This window comes from Chiloscyllium punctatum, chromosome 42 (assembly GCF_047496795.1).
Source record: "Chiloscyllium punctatum isolate Juve2018m chromosome 42, sChiPun1.3, whole genome shotgun sequence".
Classification (NCBI taxonomy): Eukaryota; Metazoa; Chordata; class Chondrichthyes; order Orectolobiformes; family Hemiscylliidae; genus Chiloscyllium; species Chiloscyllium punctatum.
Window position 1 is genome coordinate 37,779,147 of NC_092780.1, and position 17,289 is coordinate 37,796,435.

The 17,289-nt window shown below is 41.7% G+C and overlaps 1 protein-coding gene across 2 annotated transcripts in view; it reads left to right on the plus strand.

Moving 5' to 3' along the window:
* The window catches only part of myo1d (myosin 1D), a 545,704-nt gene that overhangs the window by 393,747 nt on the left and 134,668 nt on the right, over positions 1-17,289 (plus strand). For both annotated transcript variants that reach the window (XM_072561832.1, XM_072561833.1), the window contains exon 21: positions 3,499-3,653. In XM_072561832.1, coding sequence (XP_072417933.1) covers positions 3,499-3,653 — 155 coding nt within the window. The remainder of the gene's footprint in view (positions 1-3,498; positions 3,654-17,289) is intronic.

The window sequence follows — 17,289 nt, forward strand, 5'->3', positions numbered from 1 at the left end:
TTAATAAACCTCTATAAGGTCACCCATCAGCCTCCAACGCTCCAGGGAAAACAGTCCCAGACTATTCAGCCTCTCCCTGTAGCTCAAACCCTCCAACATTGGCAACGTCCTTGTAAATCTTTTCTGAACCCTTTCAAGTGTCACAGCATTCCTTCCTATAGGAGGGAGATTTGAATTGCACACAGTATTCCAAACATTGCCTAACCAATATCCTATGCAGCCTCTATATAACCTCCCAACTCCTATATTCAATGCACTGACAAATAAAGGTAAGCACATGTTAACCCTTTCATCCCGAGGAGCAACCCAATAAACTTTCTCTCAGCTGCTTTCAGTTACAGCGCAAATGCTGTGTGACTTCATGTCAAAAGATCTCTAGATACAAAAAAAATGTTTCCATGAGCTAGGTTGCTGAGATTAGAAATGTGATGAAAGTTCCTGAGCTATCCCACCACTGTTTGGTCAGCCCATCCCTTGTGCTAGGGCAAAATGTTATGCTTTGATTGTTCCATGTTTTGTGAAATTTGTGAATCAGTCACAGAGAACAGTGTATGAACAGTAGTGTCTGGCATTGCTAATTGTCACCTTATTGCAATGTTCCAGTTGCAATAAAACAACACATAGAAAACTCACACTATGCAAAGTATCAGGATTTGTAGACGCCAGTGTTGGACTGGAGTGTACAAAGTTAAAAACCACACAACACCAAGTTATAGTCCATCAGGTTTATTTGGAAATGCTGGCTTTCAGAGTGCTGCTCCTTCATCAAATGGTTGTGAAGAATAAGATTGTATGACACAGAATTTATAGCAGAAGTTTACCGTGAGATGAAACTGAAATTATACATTTAAGAAGACCTGGATTGTTTATTAAGTCTCTCATCTTTTAGAATGACCATGCTGGTTTCAGTTCTTTCATATGGAAATTGCGAAACCTTTTTTTTAAGTTACAATCTCAAGTGAACTTTAACAATTGGTGTCATGTCAGCCCAGAAAATGTATTAAAGGTGTTAACTCCCTGTGGGAGGCTGCCTGTGCCGTAATGGTGAGACTGATTCTAATCCAAAAAAAATGGATTTACAGAATCTTACATGGATTCATGCAGTTTTTGAGCAAAGTAAAATGTAATTCTGCAAGTACAAATTCACCCCACATGTAGGGGTGTGTGTATGTGAGAGCATGTAGGGTATGTGTGTGTGTGTGTGTGTCCGTCTGGGGCAGTTTGAGTTTCTGTGAGAAGGTGTGTGTGTGTGTGTGTGTGTGTGTGTGTGTGTGTGTGTGTGTGTGTGTGTGTGTAAAGGGCTTTAGGCCTGTGAGAGGATATGTGCGAGTGTATGAGAGAGAGTCTGCGTGAGTGTGTTTGTGTAGTATCTCTGTGTCTGTCTGTGTGTGTGTGTGAGAGAATAGTGCAATGGGATCACTTGTAGTGTGACATGAACCCGAGACCATCCCCATTGGTACTGAACTTGGCTATCAGCCTCTGCTCAGCCACTTTTCATTGTTGCCTGTCCCGAAGTCCACCTTGGAGGACGGTCACCCAAAGCTCCGAGGTTGAATGTCCCGGACCACGGAAGTGTTCCCCGACTGGGAGGGAACACTCCTGTATGTTGTTTGTTCTGCGGTGTCCATTCATCCATTTCCGTTGCCATAGCCTCTGTTTGGTCTCACCAATGTACCATGCCTCAGGGCATCCTTGCCTGCAGCTTGCCAGTGGGGTCCAAGTTAACTCCTTAGTTGACTGAACAGCAGATAAAGGAGATGCAATCATCATTCAGAATGAATGACCTCCTCAGGAGACAGACATGAGCTGCGACCGACAGGGTACCCTTTCTAGTCCAGCATTTCCCAGGAGCCGAAAGACTCCACCATGTTCTTTACAGCCTGCAACACATTATCAATGAGGATGTGCACCTCGCCAAGACCTTCCCCACATCTCCACTTCTCACCTTTAAACAGTCACCAAACCTCAAATAGATCATTGTTCATAGCAAACTGTCCGGTTTTCAGGGCAATACCATACAACCAAGTCACGGTAAATGCTGCAAGATGTGTCAGATTGTCAACACGGATACCACCATTACATGTGGGGACACCTCCCACCACACATGTGGCAGGTACTCATGCGACTCAACCAACATTGTCTATCTTGTACGCTGCAGGCAAGGATGCCCTGAGGCATGGTACATTGGCAAGACCAAACAGAGGCCATGGCAACAGATGAATGGACACCACAGAACAATCAACAGACAGGAGTGTTCCCTCCCAGTCAGGGAACACTTCAGCCATCCGGGACATTAGACCTCAGACCTTTAGGTTACCATCCTCCAAGATGGACTTCGGGGCAGGCAATAACGAAAAGTGGCTGAGCAGAGGCTGGTAGCCAAGTTTGGTACCAATGGGGATGGTCTCAACTGGGACCTTGGGTTCATGTCATGCTACAGGTGACCCCATTGCAATCTACACACACAGTCAGATGGACGCACACAAACAAACAAACAAACACACAGGCTCTCCTACACACGTGCGCACACAATCCTACAGACACACACTAACACACACTCTTTCTCATACACTCACACATTCCCTCCCCCACACAGACACACACTCACACAGACAGTTTCTCATATGCTCACACATTCCTTCCCCCACACACCCTCTCACAGACTTATACCCCTTTACACTCTCACTCACACACATAAACAAATCCTCTCACAGGTTTGTCAACTGCTTATCAGAGTTTCCTTCTCTAAGAAGAACAATCTGTAATCTATCTCCATATCTCCAAGATCCCACTATAGCTGGTAATAGATTTCAACACAGTATGACAGGTGAAAGTATCCAGGCATGTCATTAGACCATGCTAACAGTAAACCTATGACTTTAGATATTTCCTATTTAGTTGTTTTCTGTTTCTCTGTGTGGGAAGTTTGTTTTCCCTGAGTATTGTGTGTTATTTGCCCTTTGCTGCCCAGTCTCTTAGCTTATCTATTTTTTTGAGTCAGAGCAAACTGATAAATGCACACTGAGCATTGGATATTTTCTCTGAACAGACCAGTAAGTTAGTGTCCTCTGATGGATCAGTAAGAATGGGTAGTGCTCTGTATAATAGGTCTGTGTGTTCAGATGAGGAGAATTGGTTCATCTTGAACTTTGGCATGGAGATGACTATTTCAAAATGAAACCTGCATGATCTTTTTTATATGCTGCCTGTTGTATTTGGACATTTGATTCCTTTCAAAAAGGTGTGGTACTTGAAATTCAACCATGGTTGTGTCATGGTTTAGAGCTTTTTAAAGAGTTAAATCAACATAATATTCAGTGATATGAAACGGGAATCTGGAGTTGTGTGGATAGCTAGCACAGAAACAATGGGTCTAATCTCAGTGTATTACAATCATAGAAACTGACAATTTGTTCTGAAACAGTGCATATGATTCAGGATAGAAAGATAATGTCAATAAGTTAGATGACAGGATTGTATTTCTCCCCCTGTCTGCAGGTTACTGGAGTGAGCGTATCAACAGGAAAAGATCAGCTTGTTGTGTTCCACACCAAGGATAATAAAGACCTCATTGTGTGCCTTGATAAAATGCAGCCAGCCAATGAGAACCGCATCGGCGAGCTTGTGGGTGTTGTGGCCAATCACTTCAGAAGGTTAGAGGAATTGAAAATGTTCTATTTGCTTTGAACTGAAAAATTGCACACACTCATTGTATGAGACTAAAGTAGGGTTAATCAATATATCTCATTTCTCCTTCCAAGTCCTGTAAGGCCAAACATAATTATCAAGGTTTCCAATTCTTCCACACCTAAAACATCCAGCATGGCTGACAAGATTCCAGCTGTCTGTGAAAAGTGTACTAATACATGCTACCCAAACTCTGTCCCACTGAGAGCCCATGTTGAGGCTTGAAAATTATTTTGACCCTTTGATGAAGGGTTCAGAGTGCCGATGGATGGGGGTTGATGGTGCTGGTGGAGGTGGTCAGACTGAAGAAACGAAGATGAAGGATGGTAACCTCAGAATGCACAACCGCAAACGTTCAACTCGCACTTTGGTAAATGCTGTTCTAATGTGAACATACAAATGTATGAATTAGTAGCAGAAATAGTCTACTCATCCCCCTGAGCCTGCTCCACCATTCAATAAGATCACAGCTGACATGATTGCTCCCAATTCCCTTGTAACACAGAGATGATGTATGCCCTTTCAGATCAAGAATCTTTCTACTTGTGTTTTAAAGACAGTCAAGCACTGTGTTTTCACCACCCCTTGAGGAAGAGAACCCACAAGCTTTCTCCTCATGTCTGTCTTAAACTACTGATTTTTAAACAGACATTTTTGAATCTGGATACTCCGGTAAGTGGAAACATCCTTTCCAGTGCATCCTGTGAAGACCCCTCAGCTTCTTATATGTTAGATGACTAAGAGATGAGTTTATTCTAAACTCCAATGGATACAAGCCTAGAGTAGATCCATAGAATCCCTGCAGTGTGGAAACAGGCCATTTGGCCCAACAAGTCCAGACCAACCCTCCAAAGAGTATCGCACCCAGACCCATTCCCCTATCCTATTACTTTACATTTCCCCTGACTAATGTACCTAACCTACACATCCCAGAACACATTGGACAATTTAACATGGCCAGTTCACCTGACCTGCACATCTTTGGACAGTGGAAGGAAACCAGAACACCCGGAGGAAACCCACACAGACACGGGGCGAATGTGCAAACTCCACACAGATAGTCATCTAAGACTGGAATCAAACCTGGGTCACTGGCACTGAGGGGCAGCAGTGCTAACCATTGGGCCAACATGCCACCCGCTTGTCTTAACATTCCTCATTCCAGTCTCTGTCCAATAAGCCTTTGAACAAATTCTACTGTACTGCACCCAGGTTTGATTCCAATCTTGGGTGACTGTCTGTGTGGAGATTGCACATTCTCCCCGTGTCTGTGTGGGTTTCCTCCAGGTGCTCCGATTTCCTCCCACAATCCAAAGATGTGCAGATCAGGTGAATTAGCCATGCTAAATTGCCCATAATGTTAGGTGCATTAGTCAGGGGTAAATGTAGGGGAATTGGTCTGGGTGGGTTACTCTTCAGAGGGTTATTGTAGACTTGTTGGGCTGAAGGACCTGTTTCCACACTAGGAATCTAATCTTTAAAAAAAAGTTACTTAAGAAGAGACTACTGCTGTACACAATACTCTCAACGATCTCACCAAAGCCCTGTATAAGTGAAGTATAAGCATCCTACTTTTGTATTCAATTCCTCACAAAATAAGCAATGACATTTTATTAGCTCTTATAATTACTTCCTGTATCTGTTTATTAGACTTTTACGATTCATGCTTTGGATCCAGATATGTTGCACCAGTTTTTAAAGTTGTTCTTGTTTCAACTAGGTGGATTTCCTGTTAATTTTTAATTGTTACTTCTAAACCAGTCCTTTAATATTAAGAAAATGATGGGGATTGTATAGGTTCTTCATGATACTTGTTTTTCTTATTTATTATGAGTTGAATCTGGCCCAGATAATTAATCAAAACATTTACGTCAGATGTGTGTACGTATTCAGTTACAAACAGGTGAAGGAACAACAAACTTACTGGATAAACTTACTTTCTTCCTCAGTAGTTATGATTTGGTTAATCAGTGCAGCTCTCAGATGGAAGTTCCCCTCAGATATTGCTGCAATGTCTGCCTGCAGTGCATAATACAAGGCCTTACGTTTTCAGTTCTCAGAAAGTAGTCCAGTCAAAAAAAAATCATTTAACAGGGAGCCAATTTTTCCATGTCTTTAATATCGAATTCTAAGTATTCTGTCAACACAGAAAGTAGTTGTAAAGTTGGTGTGTCAAAGCAGTGAATGTTATTGTCATTTGTATCAGGTCATGTTCAAATTAAATAACTAAGGCTGGTAGCAAATGCATTCATTATTTTATATTTGCAAGTCAAGATTTAGATATTGGTGGCACTCCAAGCAGCTGTATAACCTGCTTAATTCCACAGCAAGCTAAGAACTTCAGTCATTTCAGCTAAGAAGGTAGACTGCTTAAATTATCATGCTAAATTGCCCATAGTCTTCCAGGGATGTGCAGGCTAACCGGATTAGCCATGGCAAATGCAGGTTGATAGAGATAGAGTAGGGAGGTGAGTCTGGGTGGAATGCTCTTTAGGAGGTTGGTGTGGATTTGCTGGACTGAATAACCTCCTTCCACACTGTAGGGATTCTATCCACTTATACCATGCTACTTATGTTTATTTAGTATCTTTAACATTGTAAGACATGTTGCGAACAAATGACTGAAATGTTGAGAGGCAAACAGATCTTGCGAGGAATCATGGTCATAATGTTATTTAATACATTGTATTGTATAACACATTTGTAAACAGAATTGGGATTATTTTGTGTCATGATTATTGTGCCACTAACAATGAGAGAGTTCACAAGTACAAGACTTATTAAGATTGAAGGCAACATATTTGGTAGACTATATAAGCTGCAGTTTTATAATGAAAATCCAACCAATTCACTTCAGGAAAGAAAACTCCCACCTGCCCGCTCCACAGAGGACCCTGTATACCTAGAAGCTGTTAAACAGTCACAAAATCCAGACAATAGTCCATGAGTTATTTGCAGAATTTCTGGACTCTGACCTGCTGTTGTAGCTACAATATTTATGACCACCAGGATGTTGATGGTCGGGAATTCAGTGATGGGGATGTAATTGAACATCTAGGGGCGATGATTAGATTCTCTCTTGCTGAAAGTAGTCTTTCCCTGCAACTTGTGCACCTCAAATTTCCAGCAGGTGGTGAAGCTCACCACAAAAGGACTGCAGAGTTGCTTACATAGGAGTTAATAATGTCAAAGCAACCTTTCAGGGTTAGAGGCCATGGTTTTATGGTGTCGAATATTTGTTTTTCTAACATTTGAAGTTTTAACCTAAGAAAACCAAACCAATGGAGACCTAGTAATTGGGAGAGAATGTATTATGACATTAGGTAAACCCCTCTGCTAATTTAAACTCGACACAGAGAGAAGTTCACCTTGCGCCGTAATCTGTTAAATTTTGAAAGGCAAAGAAATATCCCAGATTTCACTATTTAAAATAAAAATTAACAACTTTATTCTTTATATCCAACAGAGAACATTAGACACTATTTACAACTCCTTTCTCTTTAACCTATCTTTTAACTCCCACTCTACAATCCTGGTCCGATAAAAACCCCGATTAAGATTTACAATAAAAAAATTACATTTCAAAACCAGTCAGCTTTGTCAATTCTCCTTTGTAGATTTTTCTCGATCAGCTTCAATCTTCTGTTGCACAAATTTCTTGTGGACAGGTACCTTTCAGAGAGCTATTCACTTAGCAGTCACTATTTGTTGGTTTCCTTGGCAGTTCTTCCTCTAATTGTTCAAAATGTCTGGTTTTATGCCATAAAATGTCAATCATTTCATTGGTTTGACGTCATCAAAACACTAAATTCAAATTCAATTGGGTTTTGTTATCTGGGGCATAGTTTAAACTTAGTGGACAAATTTGAATTTGTTTTTTTTTCCATGGCAACGCAACTCCAGCTATTTGCTTCAGCCAAGTGTAAATTGTTCCGTACACTTTGTGCTTTCAGTCAGTCCTTGCTAGCTTCCCCTCTCTCTTAACGGAACGGTACAGTACACACTTACACCTCCACAACAAATGCAATCCTAAAAGTTCCAAAATGCAAAAAATGTGAAGTGTCTTGAAAAATTAGTGGCCATGTAGCATAGTTCTTCTGTGTGACCTGAGTATTCTTTGACAAGCAATGACCAGATATTCATGAAGGAAACTAGAAATGGGACTTTAGAAAGTTTGCAAACCCGCCATCATTAAGGAGGCCCCCACCTACCATTGTTTTAAGGAATATTTGGGTTCAGGGAGGCATTGATCACACTTCCAGAGGCAAACCCCAGGTGGTAAAGGAGTCATGGGTGATGTGGCTGGCTGAGCTCCGAGAATGACTAATCCACTAAACATAACAGGCAATTTTGGCACCTCTACAGAAAGAAGTGCAAGTTTTGTTTGATTGACATCTTCATTGACCTGTGATAAGTTATTCTTTTTATCATGGTTTTTCAATGCTGATGTGTTTATTTACATAAAATGAATAGATCTGTACTGGATAACAGCTTTTTGGAATGGTGAATAGTTGATAGCTTTAAGATGGGATAAAAGGGGTGCAAATGTTGAGTGACTGTTTACTTTGGCTGACTTCGAGACGAGAGTCATCCAGTGGTTCTGTGGAACACACCTGACCCCATCAAAATTGCAAGGTTGCATTTGAAATGGCCAGCCCAACGATGAAAGTGCAAGGTGGGATTGCTGGATATAGCTGAAAACCCAAACTCCTCTCCCTTGTCAGACAAAATAACCAGAAATGGGAATGCAGGTGTCAACTTGGGCCATATAAATTGGGCCAAAATCTCAGATTGCAATGTAACTGAACCTTTTAAATTGAAGTTACAAGGTTTATTTTGTTAACCAAATGACTCAACCCATACTCTGAAAGTAAGATGGTTTAGAAACATGATGTAATTACAAATAAAGCTTCTTAATGGCAGGACCGCTGTGGCAAACAAAACACTTTCCTCATCTCTTCATTGCTAACTTGGAAGGCTGCAGGTAACTTACATGTACTGATTGGATGTAATACATGGTCAGCGTATGTCTCTTGATGTGTTTGTACTACATAATTATGACTGCAAATCCATCTTTATACCCAATTGTAGTGTGTATCAGTAAGAGAAAGCTGTAGATGCCTAGTCAATCAGTTAGTTGTATGTCATGTGCTTTGGAAAATTTTATTCAGTCATCACAAAGGGTCGAAGTATTGGCTTACCTATGGCAAAAGGAATCCCTTAATGCATTTGTTTAAACTACCTGCATCTGCTAATCCACTAGTGGATTTGCTTCATTGCTATCCTCATGTTGTGTTTACTTTCATCCGGGATTGTCAATGTCAGCTCTGACAGCAGCAGCCCTGCCATCCAATTGAAAGGCATTAGTGCTGCCCCAGGGAAAACTGGAGGCCTACAGTATAAACCAGTCTCCACAGGTGAACCTGCATGGCTGCTAATAGGCATATGAAACCTGCCACTGATATGGAGGTAGCCATTGGATGGATAATGTGCTCAGTCCACCTGTTCACTATAGAGAAGCAGGATTTCCACTGCATGGACATTGAGTAAGCTCAGGGATTCAAATTAAATTTCTGATAGCAACTTAATAATCTGTGTAACAGTATACAATCTTGGGCATGTAGCATTTTGATCTCTGTGTTCATTTCAATTGCTTAATGCCTTGGCTACCTCAAAAATTGCCCCATAATATTTACGTAGGCAGTATTTTGGCATGGGATCCTGAAACAATATTACACAGTAGTATCTTAAGGCTGTTCTGTAGTGCAAGCGCAACATCAAAGAAATAAAGTTCATGCACTCAAGTTGGAATCAAGATGTATTGTTCCTATAAATCTGCAGCCATGGTCATTTGCCTATCATGCCTACTCTGGCTGAGAGACTAATCTAATTATTCTAATATTTCCTTGCTCTTTTCCCATAGCCACACAAAGTATGCACACATTTTCCCAATGTCCTTTTGAAAGTTGATATTGAAACTGCTTCCACCCCCATCTCCAGAAGCACATTGCAGATTATAACAACTTGCTGTATTATGGAAAAACTTCTCATTGCCTGCTTGGTTGTTTTGCCAATTGCTTTAAATCTTTGACCTCTGGTTACCCCCTGCCACTGGAAGTTGTTTCTTTATTTACCCTATGAGCACTTCTATTCAATGTTTGCTTAACCTTCTCAATTCTAAAGACACTTTCTGCAATTTTTCCAATGATTGAGGTTTCTTATTCTGTGCCATTCCAGTCAATATCTGCTGTCACCTCTCCGAAGGTCCTAACAACCCTTCTGGAGTTTGGTGCTCAGAACTGCAGTCCCAATACTCCATCAACTGCCTAAGCAGTGATCTATAACTTCCTTGCTTTTGTACACAGTGCCTGCCTATAAACTAAGGGTGTCTCAAGATTTTTTTTTAAATTCTCTTGTCAATTCAAATATTTTTGTATCTCCATGCCTAGTGTCTATATTCTTGCATATCCTTCAAAATTGTATTACTTAGTTCACATTCTTATTCTTACCAAGATGGTTCACTTTGTACTTTTCTGCATCAAATTTCACATGCCATAAATATGACCATCTCACCAGTCCATGTGCTTCTGCAATCTGTTACTGTCCTCTTCACCATTTGCTGTTTTTCTGAATTTTGTGATATATACAAACTTTGAAATATACCTGTAGACCCAAATTCAGATGACTAATATTTTTGAATAAAATGATGATTCCCGCAAATACATTTCCCTCCAGTGTGATAAACAACCTTTCACTAATATTCTCTGCTTTCTGTCTCTCCCCCCCTCTTTCCGCCCCCCCCCCCCCTCCCCCCGACTCCCCACTCCCCACACCCCACCAAATTTCAAAGCCACAGGCTGGAGATCACATCTTCCAACTAAGTATGTTTTGAGTTGGTGGAGGGGTGGGGGGGGTGGGGAGAGGAGTAACTCACTCCTAACCTTTCACTGAGCTCACCCCCCCAAAATATAAAGCATATGGGGGTGAACACCAAAATTGGCAGCCTACCTGTAATATGACAGTATTTAAGAGTCAGTTGAGCTTGTTAAAACCTCAGTTGACCCCAGTGGTATCCTCTCCATAACAGTATTGGCTTGGTCAGCCAGCATTATTAAGTTGCACAGAGAGAGAGAGAGGAAAAAAGAGGCGTACTATGGTTTGAGGATGGCTCTTGCCGATCAGGAGCAAACCTCAAAAATTCCTCTTCTTTCTCACCCACATGTTCTTTAAAACTCATTCCCTATCCACTATTCCCTCCTTCCCCTAGTTGTGGGAAAATACCCAGTCCAAAGCTCGAGGACTTGCCTGCATTTGGGACTCCTAGGCCCTCTATGGATCTGCTTACAGTCCCAGAAGTGCCCATTACGGAGCTCTGGCACTGCCAAGCAATCTGACTGATCTTTCCTCCACAGCCACCCATGCTTCATCTGTATTTTCTGCCCCTTATTGCAAATGTCCACCTCATCCCATAGGTTTCAATTTTCCTTGAACATCTTTAATGTCATACAGAATCAAAATCGTTTCAACCAGATTAGCTTCATCAGTCTTCTGTGTTATTTCGTCAGGCAAATCAGTTGCAAAAATGTCAACCTTAATGGGATAAAGTTAAAAATCACACAACACCAGGTTATAGTCCAACAGGTTTAATTGGAAGCACACTAGCTTTCGGAGCGACGCTCCTTCATCAGGTGATAGCTAACAATGGTGATAGCTATCAGGTTAACAATGGTGATAGCTAGACAATATGTTGAAGATGTTGGCCTCCTGTGTTCTCTGTCTATGCCATGATGTTTAGATCGATTCTAATCTAAAAAGTGAGATAACGGAGTTTTTCATAAATTCATGCAGTTTTTGAGCTCAGAGCTCTACATGAATGCATGCAGTTTTTGAGCAAAGTACAATGTAACCCTGAAAGTACAAATTCATTCCACAAAATATATGTGTGCATGTGGGTCTTTGTCTGTCTGTCTCTGTGTGTGTGTGTGTGTGTGTGTGTGTGTGTGTGTGTGAGACTGTCTGTCTGGGTTGGGGGTTGAGAGTGTGAGAAAGTGTATATGTGTGTGTGTGTGTAGTGAGTGCAGAGTGTCTTAAGTCTGTGAGGAGGTGCATGTGAGAGTGTGGGTGTGTGTGGATGTCTGTATGCACGTCTGTGTGTATGTGTGTATAGGAGTGCCTGTGTGTGTGTTTGTAGGAGTATCTGTGTGTGTGTATAGTGCAATGGTGGTCACCTGTAATGTGACATGAATCCAAGGTCCCAGTTGAGGCCCTCCCTATGGGTACCGAACTTAGCTATCAGCCTCTGCTCGGCCACTTTTCTCTGCTGCCTGTCCCGAAGTCCAACTTGGAGGATGGTCACCCGAAGGTCCGAGGCTGAATATCCTGGACCACATCCTGTCTGTTGATTGTTGTGCAGTGCCCATTCATCCGTTGTCGTAGCCTTTCCTCGGTTTCTCCAGTGTACCATGCCTCCAGGCATCCTTGCCTGCAACATATAAGATAGACAACGTTGGCTGAGTCACATGAGTACCTGCCATGTACAAGGTGGGAGGTGTCCCCATGCGTAATGGGGGTATCTATGTCCACACTCTGATACGTCTTGCAGTACCTACCGTGACAGGATTGTATGGAGTGGTCCACAGTAGGCAGTGGTACAGGACAAAGTGAGGACTGCAGATGCTGGAGATCAGAGCTGAAAATGTGTTGCTGGAAAAGCGCAGCAGGTCAGGCAGCATCCAAGGAACAGGAGAATCGACGTTAACCCTTCCTGGAGGAGGGCTTATGCCCGAAACGTCAATTCTCCTGTTCCTTGGATGCTGCCTGACCTGCTGCGCTTTTCCAGCAACACATTTTCAGCAGTGGTATAGGACATTCAGCCTTGGACCTTCGGGTGACCATCCTCCAAGGTGGACTTTGTGACAGGCAGCAGAGAAAAGTGGCCGAGCAGAGGCTGATAGCTAAGTTCTGTACCCATAGGGAGGGCCTCAACCGGGACCTTGGGTTCATGTCACATTACAGGGGACCACCATTGCACTACACACACACAGATACTCCTACACACACACTCACACACACACACAGGCACTCCTATACACACATGGACACATACACATAGACACACACACATACACACAGACGCGCACACAGACACCCACACACACCCTCACAGACACACAGACTCTCACATGCACCCCCTCACAGACGTAAGACACTCTGCACTCACTGCGCACACACACATACACTTTCTCACACTCTCAACCCCCAACCCAGACAGACAGACAGACACACACACGCACAGACAGACAAAGACCCACATGCACACATATATTTTGTGGGGTGAATTTGTACTTGCAGGGTTACATTGTACTTTGCTCAAAATCTGCATGCGTTCATGTAGAGCTCTGAGCTTAAAAACTGCAAAAGTTTATGTAAAACTCCGCTATCTCACTTTTTAGATTAGAATCAATCTAAACATCATGGCATAGACAGAGAACACAGGGGGCCAACATCTTCAACATAATATCTAGCTATCACCATTGTTAACAGCTAACTTGACAATGCAACATTTTTTAAAAAAAGGTTTTGTGATTTACACATGAAAGAAGTGAAATTATCACTATATTCTAACAGATGAAAGGCTTAACAGACAATTAATTTTTCAATGTATAATTTCAGTTACATCACACTGTACATTTTTGCTATAAATTGTGTGTATTAGGATTGGGCCCTCCACTACCACCTGATAAAGGAGCGTTGCTCCGAAAGCTAGTGTGCTTCCAATTAAACCTGTTGGACTATAACTTAGTGTTGTATGATTTTTAACTTTGTACACCCCGGTCCAACACCGACATCTCCCAATTAATGGGATAAAAGCAGGAAATCGGTACAAAGTAATGATGCTCATTTGAACAGTTGGTGCAAGCACAATGGGCCAAACAGCCACCTGCACTGTAACAATTCTGTGGTTATCATAAAGATGTTAGAATTCAAGAAGTAATGTTTCTGTTCTGTCCAATTTTTGGCAGGTTGAACTTTGAGTACAATCTTCAGTTTCACGTTCAAGTCTTAGAGAATGTTTGGAACGAAAACATGGTATATTCAACATAGTTTAATGGGTTAATTAATTGAGATAGGTTGTAGAAACTTGACTTGTATTCCTTTCAGTTTAAACAACTGAGGAATAACTTGCTGTCCATACCTGGCTTATGCCTCCTTTTTCTTGATTAGAGCTTCAATGTCACTAGTTATCCAGTGTCCCCTATTCCTCCCAGCCTTGCCTTTCACTCTTAACAGGAACCCACTGTCTCTAAGCTCTCATCATCTCACTTTTGAAAACCTTCCACTTGCTCGTTGTCACTTGACATTCAAACAATGTCCCCAGTCAAGTTTTGAAAATTGTCTGTGTGGATCCACAGAAGATGGGTGAGATACTAAACAAATATTTCACTTCAGTACTTACTGTGAAGGAAGGCATGGAAACTAAAGAACTCTGGGAAATAAATAGTGGTGTCTTGATAATAGTCCACATTACAGAAAAGGAGGTGCTTGAAGTCGTAAAACGCATACATCCTCAGGACTTGATCAAGTATATCCCAGGACATTGTGGGCAACTAGGGAAGAAATTACAGACCCTCTAGCAGAGATATTTGCATCATCTACAGCCACAGGTGAGGTGCTAGAAGACTGTGGCTTCTGTGGCTACTGTGGCATTATTTAAGAAAGGCTGCAAGGAGAAACCAGGGAGCTATAGACTAGTAAGTCTGGCATCAGTGTTGTTGTTTCCGTGCTGTATGATTCTAGAACTTAAACCAAGTGCTTCAAATGATTAAGGGTAATAGGAGACAGAAGAGACACCATTTCCTCTGGTGTGAGAGTCCAGTACAAGGGCTTAATCTTCAATCAGTGTTCAAGAATGAAAGCAAAATGCATTTTCACTCACAGGTTAAAGACGTTTTCTGTCCCTATTGCCGATGAAACTGGATTCATTGAAATGTTCAGGACTGAGATCAGTAGATTTTTTTTATTGGTTATCAAGGGATAATGATCAACTGGATAAGTTCAGCAGAGGTGAATGCCCACTCCTGTGAATCAAATATTAAAATTTGAGCTGGCACAGTGGCTCAGTGATTAGCACTGCTGCCTCTCAGCGCCAGGGACCTGGGTTCAATTCCAGGCCTCGAGCGATTATCTGCGTGAGTTTCCTCTGGGTGTTCCAGTTTCCTCCCATAGTCCAAAGATGCGCACGTTAGGTGGATTGGCCATGCTGAATTCCCATAATGTCCAGGGATGTGTATGTTAGGTAGGTTATCCATGGGAAATGCAGGGTGAGACGGTATGGAGATGAGTTTGGGTGGGATGCTCTCCATAGAGTTGATGTGGACTTGTTCAGCCAAATGGCCAGTTTCCACAATGTCAGGATTCTATGATTCTAGGCGGGTGTAAGTATGACCCAAAGATGCACCAAAGAATTATCACTTCTTGCCCTCGGCATCTCAAACCTTTGAAAGAGTTGTTTTATACCCAAAAACAGCATTTTCTTTCATACTTCCTTGCCTCAAATCAAGTTGAATTTCTTTAACTGTAATTCGTAAAAATACGCATTCTGCGCAAAATCTTTTTCAATTCTTATATATGAAGTTCCTATTTGAAGCACTAAATCTATAGAGTTCAGCATCAGAGCTAAATCTAGTCATGGCTGATCTGTTTTGAGTTTGTGCTTCATATGGCTAATGACTTAAGCTTGCTGAGTCAATGGAAATTCACCAGATTATTACAGTTATGTTTGTCTAAAATTTAAGATGTCATTTTGAAAGGAAGTGTTTTCACATGCATCATTAGTTGACTCATCAAGTACAACTTAAAGTTCGGACAGTTCTGGGTACTCTTTGCAGTGTGCCTAATTATCACAGAACAGAAAGATACTGGGGCCATAGAGCTGCTGCAGATCTGTATTCAGCTTTATAAATAATTGACAATTGGTATGAGCTTCAACAGGTGGAAATGGATGTGACAATAACCAAGCAGAAGTCACTTGCAGGACTGTGCTTTTCCTGTGATATATGATGTCATTGATGGTATAGTGACTCACCTGTGATCGAAGCCGCATTTATTGTTTTAGAGCCTGCAGGAGTATCACTGAAGTTCACTAATTTGGACTCAGTAGAAGGGTTAAGTGTACTATGACTCAGTCGATTATTGCTCTGACTATTTGCTTATTGTTTAAATCCTGTAACTGCACAATTGAGAGATTCTGTACATGTTTTTAGTATTTGTGAACAGTGCTACAGGTTTTTAAGGCTGTTAGTTTTGGCAATTGACTCCAAAGAGTAAGATTATTAACCTTACTACTTAAAAGGGATAGAATTGAAAGCTTTTACAAAATTACTAGATTGGCTCCAATCCAGCTTGAAAGCTTACTTGAATTGTACAGGGCTGGTCAGGCTAGACGTGTCTATAAAACTGATTTACCAGAATTTGGATTACATTCCAGGAAGTATTTCTTTTTCAAAAGTGTTTCCATCCTCCGAAATAAGCATTGAGATATGTTGAATGTTCTACAACTACATCTCTTTAAAACAGAGCTTGACACATTGCTTAGAGAAGAGAAAATGTCCATTGTGGTGGTAAATTGCTAGTTAGTCGATTTTACATAAGAGTCCTGGACAGCATGATCTAGAATGGAGGAGCCCATATGTGTTGGGGAGGGGTGCTTTGAAGGGGGTGGAAGAGTAATTTTCTTTGAGTTGCTCACCGTTACCTTTTACTCCTGTGCCTTTTGCGTAAATAGTTAGGGTCAGGATGCATTACATTCAAAACTCAGGTGGAATATCTGGGAGGTGCACTGAGGAGTTGTGCAAAGGGGTTGTAGAGAGTGCAAAAAAGAATCATGAGAATGATTACACCAAAAAGACTATAAGGAATAGGATAGACCATTCAACCTCTGCCATTTTAACAGGATCATGGCCGATCCAACATCCCTCACACCCAATTTCCTGCCCTTCCCCATAACTCTTGATTCTCCTGAAGAAGTTATGAAGTACTGCCTTCACATTGAGGGATACCTCCATTGTATTGTATGGCACTACCACCATGCTAAATGGGACAGACTTAGAACAACCCAACAACTCAAGACTGGGCATCCAGAAGATGCTGTGGGACATCAGCAACAGCAGAACCTTACTCCAGCACAATCTGCAAACTCAGGCCTGGCATATCCCTCACTCGCCTATTACCATCAAGCCAGGGGATCAAAACTGGTTCAATGGAGAGTGCAGAAAGGCATGCCAGGCGCAGCCCCCCCCCCCACTGATATACCTGAAATGGTGTGTCAACCTGGCGAAGCTATTAAACAGAACTGCTTGCATGTCAAACAGCATAAACAGCTAGTGACAGACAGATTGAAATGATCCCACAACCAATGGATTAGGTCTATATTCTGCAGTCTTGCCACATCCAGTTGGGAATGGTGGTAGATAATTAAACAACTCACTGGAAGAGGAGGTTCCACAAATATCCCCATCCTCAATGATTTAAAAAGCTTAACAGAACAGTGCAAAGGAGAAGGCTGAAGCATTCACAGCAATCTTCAGCCAGAAGTGCCAAGTG